Raw genomic sequence first — 15405 nt, 5'->3', positions numbered from 1 at the left:
TGTCTGCAAAGGAGTCGGAGAGTGAGGAGAGAAGGGAAGGAAAAGAATTGGACTGATACCCCATTATGCGGTCCAAGTTTCATTTCTTTGGGAGACAGGCTAAACATATATGGCCTATAGTAAGGCCCTGAATTAAAGCTGACAGTTTTATATGCCCTGATCACCATAGTATCTAGGTGCATCCCAGTAACATGTCACATGTCGTTCTTTCATCTTCTCCCCAGAAGAAGTTGGTGTAGTTGTGTCTCATTGCAGTTAAAATTTGTGTGTGTGTATGATTGGGGGGGATTTATTTTATATTCTGTGCATAGAATTTTGATGAACCGTATGCACTCCAGAGGCAACATCAAGGAAAAATGTGGAAGGTTGGGAGTGCCCTCAGTCTCTGCAGTTCATTCCACAGACAAGACAGACACCGGAGAGTATCTGTCTCCTGAAGGAACTCATTTTAGCCTTTGGATATCCTGGGCATGTGTCAGGTATTACCTAAAGATAAAGACCAAGCACCAGAATTTTATCTGAAATGCTACGAGAGGTGAGGGTAGAGGACAGAGGGTGGTTTTGTTGTTCTTACCACGCCTTTTGCTAAGGCAGCACAAGTCAGTATTCAGTTGGATTTCACTAATTGATGAAACTTTCCTGTTCAGGTGTCTCACAGCTCCAGTCCAGCCCTGCAGGAACTCAGGTTTGGGTATCCAAGGTCCAGCAACTCACAAGAATGCGAGGGAGTCTTCTTGCCAGCAGGACATGATAGAAAACAGACATGATATTGGTACAGTATAGAGCAAAGCTGACTGGAAAGTGATGCTGTCACTAAGCAATATAATGAGCTATGATCTTGCAAACACTTGCACATGTGGCTTTGTTTACTTCCACGTGTTGCTGCACTCGTAGTTAATCCAGATGGCCATGTGATTAAAGATGAATGCATGCACAAGACTGAAACAGAGTTCAATACTTTCAGAACTGGCTAAGCCTACATGCAGATTTTTTGTTATTTTGTGGAGTTAGGTGCTAATAAGAGAGATACAAAATATAATATAAATGAGAACCATACTTTATGGAAAGAGCTTTCTTTAAGGAGCTAGGAGGGAATCTAAGATTATGTATCACAGGCCAGTTTGGATGGGAAGACACTGTGCTAGGAGTGCTGTGCTTAAAAGAAATGAGACAATCCCTTCTCTGTACTGTGTGTAATTTAAAGACACAAAGAGTTGGAGAAGTACGACATAGAAGCAAGTAAGCCTGGTGGGCATTTGTTATTTAGAGCTACTGGAAGAAGACAGGACATTGTGTATGTGCTTTTTAATTGGCCAGAAATAGGAAATAAGTTCATCTTGTATTCAAGCTCTTTTTACATTACAGGGTTAGTACATTATGGAGCTTTGCACTCTTGCCAACGTTCACTGTCAAAAGAGTAAATTGCCAGTTTTCACAAAGCTGCATATGCCTCCATAAATATATATTCAGCAGGCGCATATGCCTTCTTGTTTTAAGGTTATACTTTAACACATTTGATTAGAGAGATGCATGTGCTGGGAGACTGCTGCATTTATTATATTCAAAAAGAAGAAAAAACCCTCAAGTTTAGTATGATACATCCTTTCTTGTTTTTGGAAAATGAAGGTGGCAGACCTGCTAGTCATGCAAAGTCACACAAGCACTTGTTCAGTCTCCCCACATGTCAAAGGAAATGGAAAGTAGTTAACTATTTGAGGTAAAATTCTGGTCTCATGGAGGTTAATAACTTATTTTTCTGATGGGATCACGAATTCACATGTCTACTTTTAGGACTGATAATGGCAGGGAAATGGAAGATGAAGCCGAAACACTTCCCTGTCTGATCTACTTAGAAGAGGTGAACTCTGAGTATTCACACGTGAAGATAGTCATCAAATGCCTCACTATTCCACTGAGCAGAGCTGCTGGCTTCAGTAGAGAAGGTGGCCTCCTGGAGTTTTTACTTCAGTATTTTGTATTCCTCAGACAAGGGAATAACATCTTCAGCAACCTTGACACAATCTAATTTTGCGAAGAGAAACCTGCAGTAGCACCTGTGGTCCAAAATCAACTGTCAGCCTCTTGCTCATCAACTTGTCCTGTGGTGCTTTTATCTGGAAATGATTATAGCACAGCTCCTTCTTTGAGGTGTGTCACCAACACTCCATATTGACATGTTTCCACCTCCTATCTTTGTGTCCAAACTGATGAGAATAGGACTTCCACTCCTTTAAAACAGCAGAACAGTAACGTCTTCTCAGATACCATTGAAAAGTTTTGGCAGGATACCCCATGTTTTGGCTTTGGAAGGACAGGGTCATATTTGGAGAGGAGTGGCTGGCAGTGAGCTGTCCATACCATAGAACATTCACCCTGGAGTCCAGGCTTGTTGCTTGCACATGGGTCTACAATGACCTTTCTCACACACCTGAATCTGCTACTTGTGTTGACAAGGAAAATAGGATGCACAATGCAGGGTTGTGTTTGATTGTACACCAGAAGACAAGTTGGAAGAAGCAGCCACCCCTTCTCGGTACATTATATGCAACTAGCACCCACCACCAAAACTAATGGAAAACCTCCATCTCACTGATAAAAGCTACGCCTTAGACAAAAGCTATTATAAAAATCCTGTTATCGTTCACTTTACAAAATAAAGCGGGAAAAAAACCCTGGCACTGGCTACAGAAAACCTCCATGGTCTGTATGAATAAGGAACAAGGGACGAATCATCTCCTATATGATTAAGAATTTTGCTTTTAGCTTCCATTTTTTTCTTCACAAAACAGACCTTATTAAAAATAAAACAAAGGCAAATCACTCTCTGATGGCTATTCCAGCCTCTGTCAGTGATGTATGTTGCAAAATGGGGTAAGTCTACATGACCTCTGTCCTCCCTATCTTTGAGATAATAATGTTGTATTTTAGAAAAGCGCTTGAACTACAGCTGAAAAGTGCTGTATGCCAGTCTCTTACTATAAAACCTCAGTAAGGAAAAACCTGGCCCCTCTGAAACTATCTCAGATTATAGAAGGAAAGCAAATGGCACTTGCTGATACAGAGCTAATTCAGACCTATTATTTAACAGTAACTTGTGGTACACTTACAAGTTTGACTATAGCATTATGAACTGCAGAAAGTATAGAAGTCTTTGTCTCTAGGGTCCTATTCTTCTGTCAATGGTGACAAAAAGCACTGTAGATAGGGCAAAGTTATGCTGCAACATACAATTCAAGAAGCATCTTGCTATTTCAAGTTTTGCCTTTTTTTTTCCTCATGTTGGGGAAAGCATCACATTTAACACTTTGCCAGGTTACTCAAGTTCAGTCACTTGCTCCTGGGAAGTTTCAGCTTGTTTTTCTTTAACAATATCTCCTCAATTTACTCTTCGTCTACAATGTAAATGACCACATCAGGGTAAAGCAGCAGGCTCTAAAGGTAAAGTAAGGCTACAAGAAGAATAAAATGGTTACTTAAAGTCAGGATGAGTGTTTTCCTTTAGAAGGAACAGTTGGCTGTAATTTTGGTTTTGGATCAAACAGGTACAGAACTGCTGATGAAAAGCCTTAAACAGGTTCAAGGAGAGGCTTAAACTTCTAAGCTTCCCTGCAGTTCTTGCAAATCTAGTAAATCCACCCTGTTTGACACTACTCTCTTTCTGCAGACCTCTTGAGGAGGGTGAAGTGCTACGAAATGGAAGTTTCTGAAGTCCTATAAATTGCAGGGTGTAGTTAGATGATGTGGCTGAACTTACTTAAAGCTCTCTGCTATAAAAAGGGCACAGCTTTCCCTCCTGGGAACTCTGGGACACTTTCAGACCCCTTCCCAAGTGGACTCAAGTTGCTGAATTGGTAGAAAGCTTTAATTTCTCACTCCCCACCGCCCTGAAATTTTTCATCTTGCAGAATACATCAGAATGATCTGTCAAACACTAAAGACACTGTAGGATGAGGCCATATAGGAACTGCCCACTTTCAGCATAGCAGATCAGCTGGCTTCTTATTGAACCACACTCCGAAAGCTAAAGTCCATAATGAATCCTAGTGAATTGCAGTTTGCTGTTCTAACTGGGTATTGTGTCTGGATTCTGCCCCCTGTGAAGACACATCTATCAAGTGTCCCTGTTTAAAATGCTAGTGATGAGAGACAACTCAATACCACCATGGTAGAAAGAACAGAAATGCAGCAGATAGGGATTAGTTTCTCTATTAAGAAGGTCAAAAATACCAACAACTTTCTCCAGTGCTTATTACAGACTATTCAACATAAAACAGTTGACTCTTCCTTAATCTATCTTTCTCCTCCTCCTGGAAATATATTTAACTTAGGCATTCTGTCTGTCTACCTCACATCCCTGCAGCGCCCATGATGCACTAACAGAACTGGAGTAACCCTTGATAAAAGGCTATTATTGCCACATGATAAATGGAGTTGCAGTTGCGTTGCAAACAGAACTGAAATGTGATTCCTTTCTGTCAGAAAGTGTTAACGACTGGACCCAGCTACCGCAGAACTCTAGTCCACAGGACCAAGCACTGCTTCCGTAATACCAGAGAAACATGTCTTCTCTGTTCACTGGATTTGTTATGATGGAGAATTATGCCACAGGCATCCCTAAGCAGGGCAAAAGACCATATACTAGCACGGATTTTTTTAAGAACGCAACTGGAATCTAAGGGAGAAGTCCCATACCTTAGGCCAGGAAATTTTTAAGGACACTCTTAGGGTTTCTAACTTTCATTTTATACTCTGAAACTAGTAGCATTCAGAGAGACATGTCTGGAGTTAGTAAATGCTCCTTTCATTACAGATTTGGTTCTTTTGGCTCAATTATAGTTCACTCTTCTTATTTTTTCTTGTGACTGGGAGTCAGTCAAGTAAAAAGGAGCTCAAAGCTTGCTGGAGTAGATAAAATAGACTTCAGTGCAACATATGTTCATCCCATTAGAAGAAAAAGTCTATTCAGTGTTCATGTGTTAGTAACAGCTGTATCAAATCGTGATGATAGCTCTATAGATATGACTCTGCTTCAGTGAGGGTGTGCTGTCTTTAATCAAGTGTCCTTTTCATATACAGTAAATGCCCTCTCCTCCATTTTAAATGAGCACTTAGGATAGACTCCTAGACTTCTTCAAGGAAGTCTCTTAGAAACCTACAGCTTACACGTACTAACAATCTTGAAAGACATTTCACTTTATCTGCTGTTACGGAGCAGCATTTATTCTGTCAATTCAAAGCCAGTCTAGGATAGCAGCAAATGAATGGTACAGAAAAGGTTGCTACTGGTGCAGCTGGGCTGGATGATTAATACAAAATAGAACACAAGTCACTCAAGTTTTTTAGGACACTGGTACCATACATTCTAAGAAACATAAGGCTAGATAATGAATACTGCTTTTTCACACAATTTATGTTGCACAGTCCTTTCAAATCCATGCAAGAGCAGCTGCATTTTCTTCACTGGTTTCCATCATTTTGCAACTCCAGCTTCATAAGCTGGTCTTCAAACTTTTGAATGTCTACTTGATGCTTCATTAGGAACTTCCCATTTAAATGAAAAACAGGTATGTCATATTTGTATTTATCATACCATGCTGAGTTCTCTGGAAGGGTAATATCCACCTCCTGCAAAATAAACTGTGAAAGAAAAGAACTACGTTAGTACCTACTGGACACTGAAAAACAATACATGCTTATCTTTTGATCAATTTTTTTTTCAGAAATGCAAGGCAGTTTTCTTGGAACTTTTGGATTTTTTCTTCCATGTTATAGACAATTACCCATTTTGTGGGTACAAAATGTATGTAGCCACAATCTTTGGCTGTGTGTCCTCAAAGGACTCTCTCCCTAGTCCATGACAATATTCTTGATCCTCTGTGCAGAACTACTCTCCTGTGAGTGTCAACCATAACAAATATGCAGCCTTCCCAAATGGTATCATTACCTGCCTCATAAAAGTTGCAAACTCCTCTATCAGACAAGGCAATACTATTTACAAAAGCGGTGGTTTTTAAAACTACTGCAACAAGGTGTATATTGGGTTAGTTTGCCAATACTTACATTGTCGCATTGTTGCAAAATGCTTTTGGATAATGAGTTTTATGGAAATCAGTGCTGAAATTGTCTTGAAGAGGTCACCCATGGAAGAATAACAGATGCAAATAAATCCAAGCAATTTTCTTTTACAAAGAAAGAATCCTGATTAACTGTTCTTTCTATATAGAAAATGTACACTGTGTTGCAATACATTACCCTTCTCTTATATGGCTCAAGCACTTCTTTTGCTTCATCACACAGAGGGCATGGTTTCTAAAGGAAAATATTCAGACCAACTTAAAGCATATGTAAAGCAACATACACAGACAGGAGTGATCATTACTCTAAATGTGCATTCCCTCCCCCATTTTACCCTGGGTTTTTTTCCCCTCCCCCTTTACCACCCTGTCTTACTGCTTTCTAAATCTTTACTTTATCAGTGCAGCATGGATGAAAAGAAAATGAACTATTCAGCCACAGAAGTTAATTATTTCTCATTTGCTATCATTTTTCTCATGGTGCACATTAACAGTTTTCAGCGGCTCTTCTAAAGGCTGATTCAAAGTCATGGTTTGGAAGGTCATGCACAGACCCCTTCTTTTGGACAGCAACAATGAATATTCAAAGCATTGCCATCACCCACAGAAAACAATAGTGGGTACCACTCTTGATAGAAGAATTTTCCTCGATAGAAGGGAATGAGGAAGTCACATGAGTAATTTCTAATCTGTTTCAGATCAAGTCACTTGGGTCAGTTCAAACAACAAAAGAAGGTGATTTAAGATAACCTGTCTGACTTTGCCTGAAAGGAATTAAGCATGATCCTCCAACCTGCAGAGCTGGGACCTCCAGCAGGGAGAACTGGCAAATAGCTGCAGTGTTTTGACCTGTGATGGGGTCAAAGAAAACCTCTCATTTTTGAAAACTCCCAGGTCTTCCACTACAGTTATACAGTTATACAGCTGACTTCCGCTGATCATGCATCATGATCATTAGAGCAGTGTGTACCTGAAGAAATGACTGACATGAAGGCATGTTGCTGCAGTGTTTGTAATGGCAGAATTTGGCCTATAATTCACATAGCAAAGTATACAGTGGTGAAGGTGATGGCTCTGTCCCTCTGCCATGAAATACCCTCACAGCTGGAAAAGACCTTCTCTCGCTCCCACTTAAAGACTTCCTAGGGCTTGTTTAAACATGGAGTTAATCTGAAACAGCTACTTCTTATTTCCTGCGTGTGAATTAATTTGGATTAAATACTCTACTTTTAATTCGCATCTAATCTAAATTGTTTTTCCCACACAGACAAGTCCTTATGCTCTGAAAACCTATGCAAGATGCTAAAGATCAACAGTGCTGTGTTCTTGCTTAGTCGCTTTTGGAGGGACTGATATACCTGATATTGGTGACTGAAAGGAACGTCCCAGAATCCTGCACATCAGTTTTGTAACATGCCAGGCTCCTTACAGTTAAAAGTAGGACATACTCGGTTCCCCTGGGCCTGTGGAGAGCTTTCTAACATAACAGTCACATAAAAGCATTTGACAAACTAAGTTGACTCTTAGCAAAGAATGTGTTTCTACTCCTGCTCTGATGGCAAGCTTAAGCACTACACGGTACTAATAAGATTGGAACTGGTTTAAAATCAGATAGTGAGCTATTTCAACTAAGAGTGAAATCTGTTTAAACAGTCCATTTATATTAGTACATATTTTTCAGTAGAACAGTGCAACAATAGGTCTCTGCCATCACTTGCTTTACGCTGATTTGTAATAGGGTGTCCTGGATAAAGCTGTCTTGGACAACCTTCCCTCTCAGATGTCTGTTACAGTGGCAAAAGGGGCTCCTACTACTGAGGTAGAAAAAATCCCTTCCCAAAGTGACAAATGCTGTGCTGATAGCTAGAACTGTTAGACAATACGCGGTGGAAGGGACACCTTCTGTATTTCTACAGAAAACTGCCATTTATACTGCATACTTAGACTGCAATTTTGTGGTCATTTTAAGCTGGCACTGATACTGAAAGGAAGCAGACCCATCTTCCTGTCACTGCTTCTTTTGTGCTGGCATAAGCACTCAAATAGCTGCACAGTAGAGCTAGACAGGAGAATTGACCTGAGTTAATAGTAACGTTGCAAAAAAAAAAAAAAAAAGTTTTTTTTCACCTGGAGCAGTTGTTGCACGAATGCTTGTGTTGGCATAAAAGGAGCCTGCGAGGGGAAAACCATTTGGCAGTGCTAGCTTCTATCAGTTTGAAGTGACTGCAGAAGTCATAGCTCCCTCCTGCCTTCTCCTCCTCTTTTCTCCTTATTCTTAAAAATAGGCAGGAGGGAGAAAGGAGTGAATTAGCATAAACTAAGACTACAGATTATATTTATTTTAAAGTAGTCTGCATTTTGCTTTGCAATTGCCAGTGGTATCAGACATGAAAAACATTTTAAGTTAAAAACACACTGAATGAGAGGTCACTTTAGAGAACTACTTGAACTCTGCTATTAGAAAATTTGATTTCATACAGTGTCTCACTAGTTAGAAATTTTAAGACACAAAAATCATACAAAGAGCTTTTTTCCAATTATTAACCCAAAGGTAAGCTCATTATTCCCTACCTTGTCACATTTGGATTATGAGTAAGTTGATGCTGAATCAGGCAGGGAGAGAGCGAGCTGTAACTTTAAAGTATAGTTCTTCTTAGAGTATGCATTGCTCCAATAAACAGATAGTGACCTTTTGGTTTTTAACCTATTCATATGTTACACAGTTTAAACACTCCTTTATGGCTAGGGTTGGAATGAACAAACATTGTGCAGGAGGAAGAAATTATTTTAATCGCATCCATCTCCAACAAATACCACGATATCAATGTCAATATTCTCAGTGCTTTGCATTTCTATTTATTCTCCTCTTGAAGGCAACATCAACCATATAAATGTGGCATAGCCCACCGTGTGCCATCCTATCCAAAAATGCAGAAGAACTCTGCAGATAACGCAGGTTCTTGATGACAATTCATGGAAGATGACAGTTCACAAATGACTGTTCCTGCTCATCACATCTGTTTTCTAAATATACTAAAGAATCCTATCTGCTCATGCCACAGACAAACCTTTGCCTGCATTTTATTCCTGTCAGTGTTACACAGCCAATAAAGCAAAAAGAGGGTAAAGCACAATCTACTTTTTCCTCATGTGCTATCAACACTACTTGGATATATTTTCAGTCTCACAGGGAGTGCTGAAATTAAACATGGGTGCTTTGAAAAGTCTATTTTGGTTGTTGATGCTTGTCCTGGGCAGATTATATATAACAACTCATCTCTGTGCTCCATTTCCAGGATGAAGCACTGGCAGTTAGAGAACAATTTTCAACTAGTAAATGGACTGTAGTGTTACTGAGACACAACTATCTTTAAATCTTCACTTGTTGGTTGTAACTACTTGTTTGCTAAAATGAGAGTGGGACTGTGCTGTAAACTCTGGTATAAAAGCACCCCCAAAGTAAAATGCCCAATACTACACAAATCTGAAGGGACAAAAAACATGGGCAAGCCGTTTCATCTGGAATTCATGTATATCAAAGCTGATAAATACGCAGTCTTGCCTAGCTTTATTCTGTAAGCAACTTTTACCTTGGTGAATAAAGTCAACACTGGCTTATTTGCACTGGCTGAACAGAGTTGTCTCCCCAGTGGACTGGATGAATGTCTTGCTAGTTGCAGTGTTCTGCTCAGAAAACAAAGCATTGTCATCCTGTTATGGCAAAAATAAAATGTTTAATTGTTTTGTGGCAAGTTATTCCTCATGAAATTTAATGTTAAGATAAATGTGATACTTCAATCGCACTTCTAAAATACACACAATCAAAACATTTTCCCAAGATTTTTTATCTTCACAGTGCCCACACATTAATCAGAAAAATGGTTTACTATGCAGCAGGCCAGAAACATTGCCTAGCTCAAGAAGTGTAGTTCCATTTAAAAAAAAACCCTATGTTTTCTTCCTGAAATGCCTCTTAAATTCCCTAACACAAATGCTGACATAAATGCATTACGCTGTTTCCACTGCACAAATGCCAGTAAGAATTACACGATATTAACAAAATGCAAAGTGCTGTGCTTTGAACCTCAGTAATCTCGCTGCAGTGCTTGGCATATTCCACTTACTCAAAATTATTCCATTAAAAAACTAATCTGTACCTAATCAGAATATTAATATAATGCTTTCTGCAGTGCATAAAAAGCCGCAGCCAAGACACTTTAACTTGCTGATATTAAAAGCATGCACATTGCCCTGAGTCCTTCCTGCAACAGCAAATTAATTTATGAAAGATGTTGATGGGTTTGTGATTTCTTTGGGAGAGTTTAAGTAAATTTAGTGTTGTTGAAGGGTGCCATATTGGAGTCTTGAAGTCACCTATTCATAGTAACACTAATGACACCAGTGCCTCCTCCAAACTTGTATCTTAATAGGGCCTCTACAAGGCACTTTAGGACTGAAAGGCAAAAATCTGAAACAAAAGGGAGTCTGCATGGAGACTCTTGGCAGACACTTGACATCAGAATTTACACCGAGAAAATCAAGTCCCTTTTACATAAAGCCAAACTGCTCTGTTCAGTTTCTGTTCAGACACAACTTACCTGTACTTCTACTAACTACAGCTAACCACAAACACACAATGTAATGGCACAAGTTTAGACAACTTAAGTGTGAACAGGACTATGTTGCAACTGAGAAGCATGTTTTAGAATGTTCAGTAAAAAAGAGCCTAGTGCATTCACTGCATCTCTCCGTACAAATATTACATAGTTTTGTTTTAAGAGAGACAGTTTAGCCAGCATAACTGCTAAGGAAGAACAAAACACTGCAGTGCACTCTAAACTTAAAGCAACTTAACTGCCATGTTTCTAAGTAACAACCACAAGAAAAATCAAATGGGTGACATGACACTGCTCCACCAGCCTTACTGCACTGTCAAAGACACCTTTTTATTCCAGAGGACTCTGGTAAGGGTAACTTGCCATGCTTCCAGAAGTCTCAACAGAACAAATACAAAGAAAAGGTATGACCCTTTGAAAATTATAGCCTGAATTATCAAATTTCAGATGCTACGAAAGAAACAGATTTTTTTTTTCTTTGACCACTTTATAAATAAACTTGCCTAGAACAGACTATTCTGCAACGAGTGGGCATTGGGTTCACTGTTTAGTTTGGGACAGAAAGGGTTTTTCATCTGGATGTGTCAGGCTTGATACCAGTAAGAGTCAGCTGTAGGGGTGGAGCTGTACGCTTGTTGTCACTGCGAGGTTGCAGGTGACTGGCACAGCACACACTGCCATCGGTCACTGTCCTTGGCAGCTACTGCATTTGTTTTACTTAGCCAGGTGGAAATGTAATTGTCTGCGATTTTACATAATAAATACGAAAATAAGCTTGGAACCTTTTGGAAAAATGCAAATCTGGATGACAGTAAACAGCTTCAGTCATACTTAAAAATTTTTATGTCCACAGTAAAGAGGTGCCCAGAATGGATGTGGGTTTGGCATAAAAACTTGCAGCATGTCAGCCTGCTCACATGCAAGATAAAAATGCCAAAACCAATAGTTTGCCTTCTGCCAAATTTTTAAATGTATCCTTTTGCTGCCAGCCTAGCAAGCCAAATTTTGTGCCTTCAAAACAAGGAAAATGCCCCCAAATTTTTCTGTGAACAGCAGAATGAATAACGCCTAGATTTCCACGTATCTTATTCCCCCATATATATACATATGTGTATAAAATGGCTCTGGTTCACTCCTTTATACCCCCTTTTTTGATCCCTCCACCCTCTGGTAAATTTGAGTCCAGTGGATAACTCCTACCAGAACATCAGCTGAAGGGGAATGAATAAGACAATACTAGTATCTAAGTTTCAAGATCTCACAAAAAGAAATAAGCTAGCACAGTGTCTTACTTCCTTACCAATTTTAAATATTTATAAGCAACACTATCTTTGGAATTCAGGAGAAAATCTTCATTGACCAGTACTGCTAGTGAAGCAAGACTCTGCTGTTTCCAGAGTTAGCATAAGAATGGCTGAATGTTTTTATAAATAACCTAAGGAAGACAAAGTTCTGGCTGTCAATTTATTCACCTATGTAGAATGATACTAAGGCCATACTGTAATGCCAGTTACAAAGACTTGAAGGACTAATCCTGATTTATAAAATTATGCCAGTCTCCGTCCAGGCTCCAGTCATGCTCTGCTCTTCCATCAGCATAAGGCAGTTTGAGACATCTAGGCCTGAGGGAGGGTGAGATACTGTCCAATGGCATCATGTTCCCACAGTACAGATGGTACAGCTTGCCTTCCCTATGCTGCTGAAGCCCACAGTTGCCAGACAGCATCATTAGGAAGGAGAGCAGTCAGACCTGCTGCATTTAACCTGGGCTAAAACATGGTGCAACTTCAGGGGATTGCAACTAAGGCTCGGCCCCATAGAAATTTGCTGTTAAATCAGTAGAATTTACTAATCTTATTTTATTGGATTGAGTAAAAAGGTCGTGGATAAAACCAAATAGCAGTGGTTTTGCACAAGCACTGAAGGGTTCTAATATTGTGAAGGGTTAAGAATAGTTGCTATTGATCAGGAGCTGATGAGAGCAAATACCCAATCACTCATCAGGCAAATCTACTGCAGCAGCTCAATTTGTCTGAACAGCATCCCAGAGCCGCATGGGTGTTTAGCGCATGCACGCTACCGTTGTGTGAACAAGTGGGCTCCCAGCACTGGCCTGCGCTAAGCTGAGCAACATTTCTGGAATGCAGAGATCCAACCTCAGAGGTCACTTCCATGTCAGTTTCATCACTGCCAAAAAGAAAGGAAAGTTTTGCACAGATGCCCCACAGCGTTCACGTCCTACTCACTTCTGTATCATATCTGTCTTTTGTTATGAAGAAACTAAAATGCTAAAAGCACACACAAAATATTTCAACATGATGACTCTGAAGCTCTCTTTAGCCTACCCCCAAATAATTAGAAAGACTTGTTTGAGGAACAAAATTAATACATAAATGTAAAGAAGGATGCTTGTAAACTTCTCAGAACTTACCCTCCCCTACACTACAGTGCTACAGAATGATTTAACACATGATGCTTTTAAGTCTGGCCTTGGCCCATGCTGTATTTTGCAAAGCCAAATTGGACTAATTTCCTGTTAATAGAATTTCCATCACCTAATAAATCCTCATCTACTGGAAAAATAAAAAGTGACACTAAACCTAGCCGTTATTTAGACGAGATAATTATCTGTATAAACCTTATCTTAGCATCAATCAAGGAAAGACAAGCAAGGCTGATTTTTTTCTCCAACTATGTACCTTTTAATGATACTACATACTTTTAAATAATCTCAGCTTCAAGTCGCCAATATACTCATGCTCTGTGGTTCTGAATGTTGTATATGCAGAATTGTCCACATTATGTTTTGTTTTCCATGGATTTGTATACATACACATGAAGATGAAATTACTATGAATTTGCAGGCATTTGGTTGTATAGACTTCACATTCATGTAGTATTTGATTTTGCAACCCTAACCTGGGTTTGACAGAAGATGGGGATTGCCTGGGCAAATCACACCTCCTTCTGCAAGGTAACAGTAACCCATCAGGACATGGAAAATGTTACATTAAAAATGTCCTAGACATTTTCTAGCTCTTTGTCTTAAAGAAACTCTGTAAGAGTCTATTAAACTAACTCCTACCCTCCATTTAATCCTCATTCTAGTATGACAAAGGAATATCAACTGAAAGAGACGGGGAAAGCAAGCAGATGCAAATGTAAGAATATGTGCTGATGGTCCAAGTCAGTGGGTTTAAAACAGCCTTCTTCTGTTGTCCCTCATTCAAAACCAGCTATGGTCATCAAGAAAAGCAAACATCTGGCACTCTGCTCTTGTCAGTTTGATTACTTACCAGGGAAATGCCGAACAAGAAAATATGGTGCCAAGGAGCACGTGTGAGTAAGGGCACCAGATCCTGTAGTTGTAGAGATCCCCACAAGGGCTTTTATGCCACAAGCCTTTCAGAGCAGGCATGCAAAACACAGGACAATCTTGAACTTCTTTTTGCAAACACAGGTAACTCAAAAGGTCTTTAGGGAAGAATCAGGTTTTTACATCAACTCAAAATTCAGAAACATCATCAGTAGCACCACTTGTTTCTGTGACGTGATGTTTTGTATCAATCAATGCATATTTCCATTAATTTTCTCCTCCAAACTACAGTAATCTGGGGTAAATGCCACAAACTCATTGCATTCCATTCCAGAAAAGGTTAAAAGTATAGCTTCACGCTAACGTGTGACAAATTTTGTTTAATGATCCCTCTGGTCCGAGGCCCGTACTCCAAATTTCACGCAATTTAAAAAACACTTAATAGGTTGCTGTAACAGCCACGAGACCATTTCTGCAGACTAAAGGACTTGCATACAGAATGGAACATTATCATAAAGAAAAACTATAATAGAGTTTAAAAGCCTGTTTTCAACATCTCCATTTGACAACTTTTCAGCTAAGTGATCCGTGCCCCCCAAGGGCCGGGGTCGAGCCAAAGAGTGTATCCAGAGGTCTTCCCATTATCTCCTGTAATGAGAAAGCCTGATCTCTTTTGACGGTATTTTCTAAATCAGTAATGCCCTCTACAGACAGGAAGAGTCAAAGCCCATTGAAAAAAACAAGAGCGCAATAGACTCGTCAGTGCCGGCCGCCCAGGGCTCAGCCAGCGGCGCCCCCCCCACCCTCCCCCGCCTCCCTCCGCCCGGCTTCTCTCCTCCAGGGCGGCCGCCCCAGGCCCGGTGCCGGCGGGGGAACCGCGGCCCCGGCCCGCCGCAAGGCCTGCGCCGGCAGCGCTGACACCGCCGGCGCCGGGGAGGCCCCTGCGGCCGTTGCCCAGGCCCCGCGGCCCGGCGCCGCCCAGCCCGGCGCTCGGCACCAGCCGGCGTTAACCCGGGCGGGCCGGAGGCGCTCACGGGGCCCCGCGCGCCGGGCTCGGCTTGCGGCAAGGGCCGGGACTGCGGACACCCACCTCGCCGCGGCTGCCGGCCGCCTCCCTCCGCCCCTGCGAGGACGCGGCGAGGGATCCGGGCGAACTCCGGCGAGCGGCGGGCGGGAGCCCGCCCGGGAAGGACGCGCGGCCTCGGCGGCCCGGCCTGGCGGGAAGCAGCGCCCGCCGCCGCTTCGGCGCCGCCTGCTGGGCGCCCCCTCCCTGCGCCCGGGGCGTCCCCTCGGCAGCTGCGACGAAGGCCCGCAGGCCGCCGGAGCCCCTTCTTGGGGTCTCCCGGCTCCCATCTTCCCCCGAAGCCTCTGTCCCTCCAGGTGTGCCTCCTTTCTGTAA

The 15405-nt window shown here is 41.3% G+C and overlaps 1 protein-coding gene across 1 annotated transcript; it reads right to left on the bottom strand.

The window, feature by feature from the left end:
* Window positions 1-5033: 5033 nt before the first annotated feature.
* CZH5orf63 (chromosome Z C5orf63 homolog) lies at window positions 5034-15164 on the bottom strand. The gene is made up of 4 exons (XM_059833452.1): window positions 15097-15164; window positions 9665-9785; window positions 6253-6309; window positions 5034-5637 (listed from the first exon to the last, which is right to left on the bottom strand). The coding sequence occupies exons 2-4, from the start codon at window positions 9782-9784 to the stop codon at window positions 5458-5460; spliced, it is 357 nt and encodes a 118-aa protein (XP_059689435.1). The 5' UTR covers window position 9785; window positions 15097-15164; the 3' UTR covers window positions 5034-5457.
* Window positions 15165-15405: the final 241 nt, after the last annotated feature.

This window comes from Gavia stellata, chromosome Z, assembly GCF_030936135.1.
Source record: "Gavia stellata isolate bGavSte3 chromosome Z, bGavSte3.hap2, whole genome shotgun sequence".
NCBI classification, from domain to species: Eukaryota; Metazoa; Chordata; class Aves; order Gaviiformes; family Gaviidae; genus Gavia; species Gavia stellata.
Note: the sequence above shows the minus strand (reverse complement) of the source record. Positions and strands in the feature narration are given on the sequence as shown.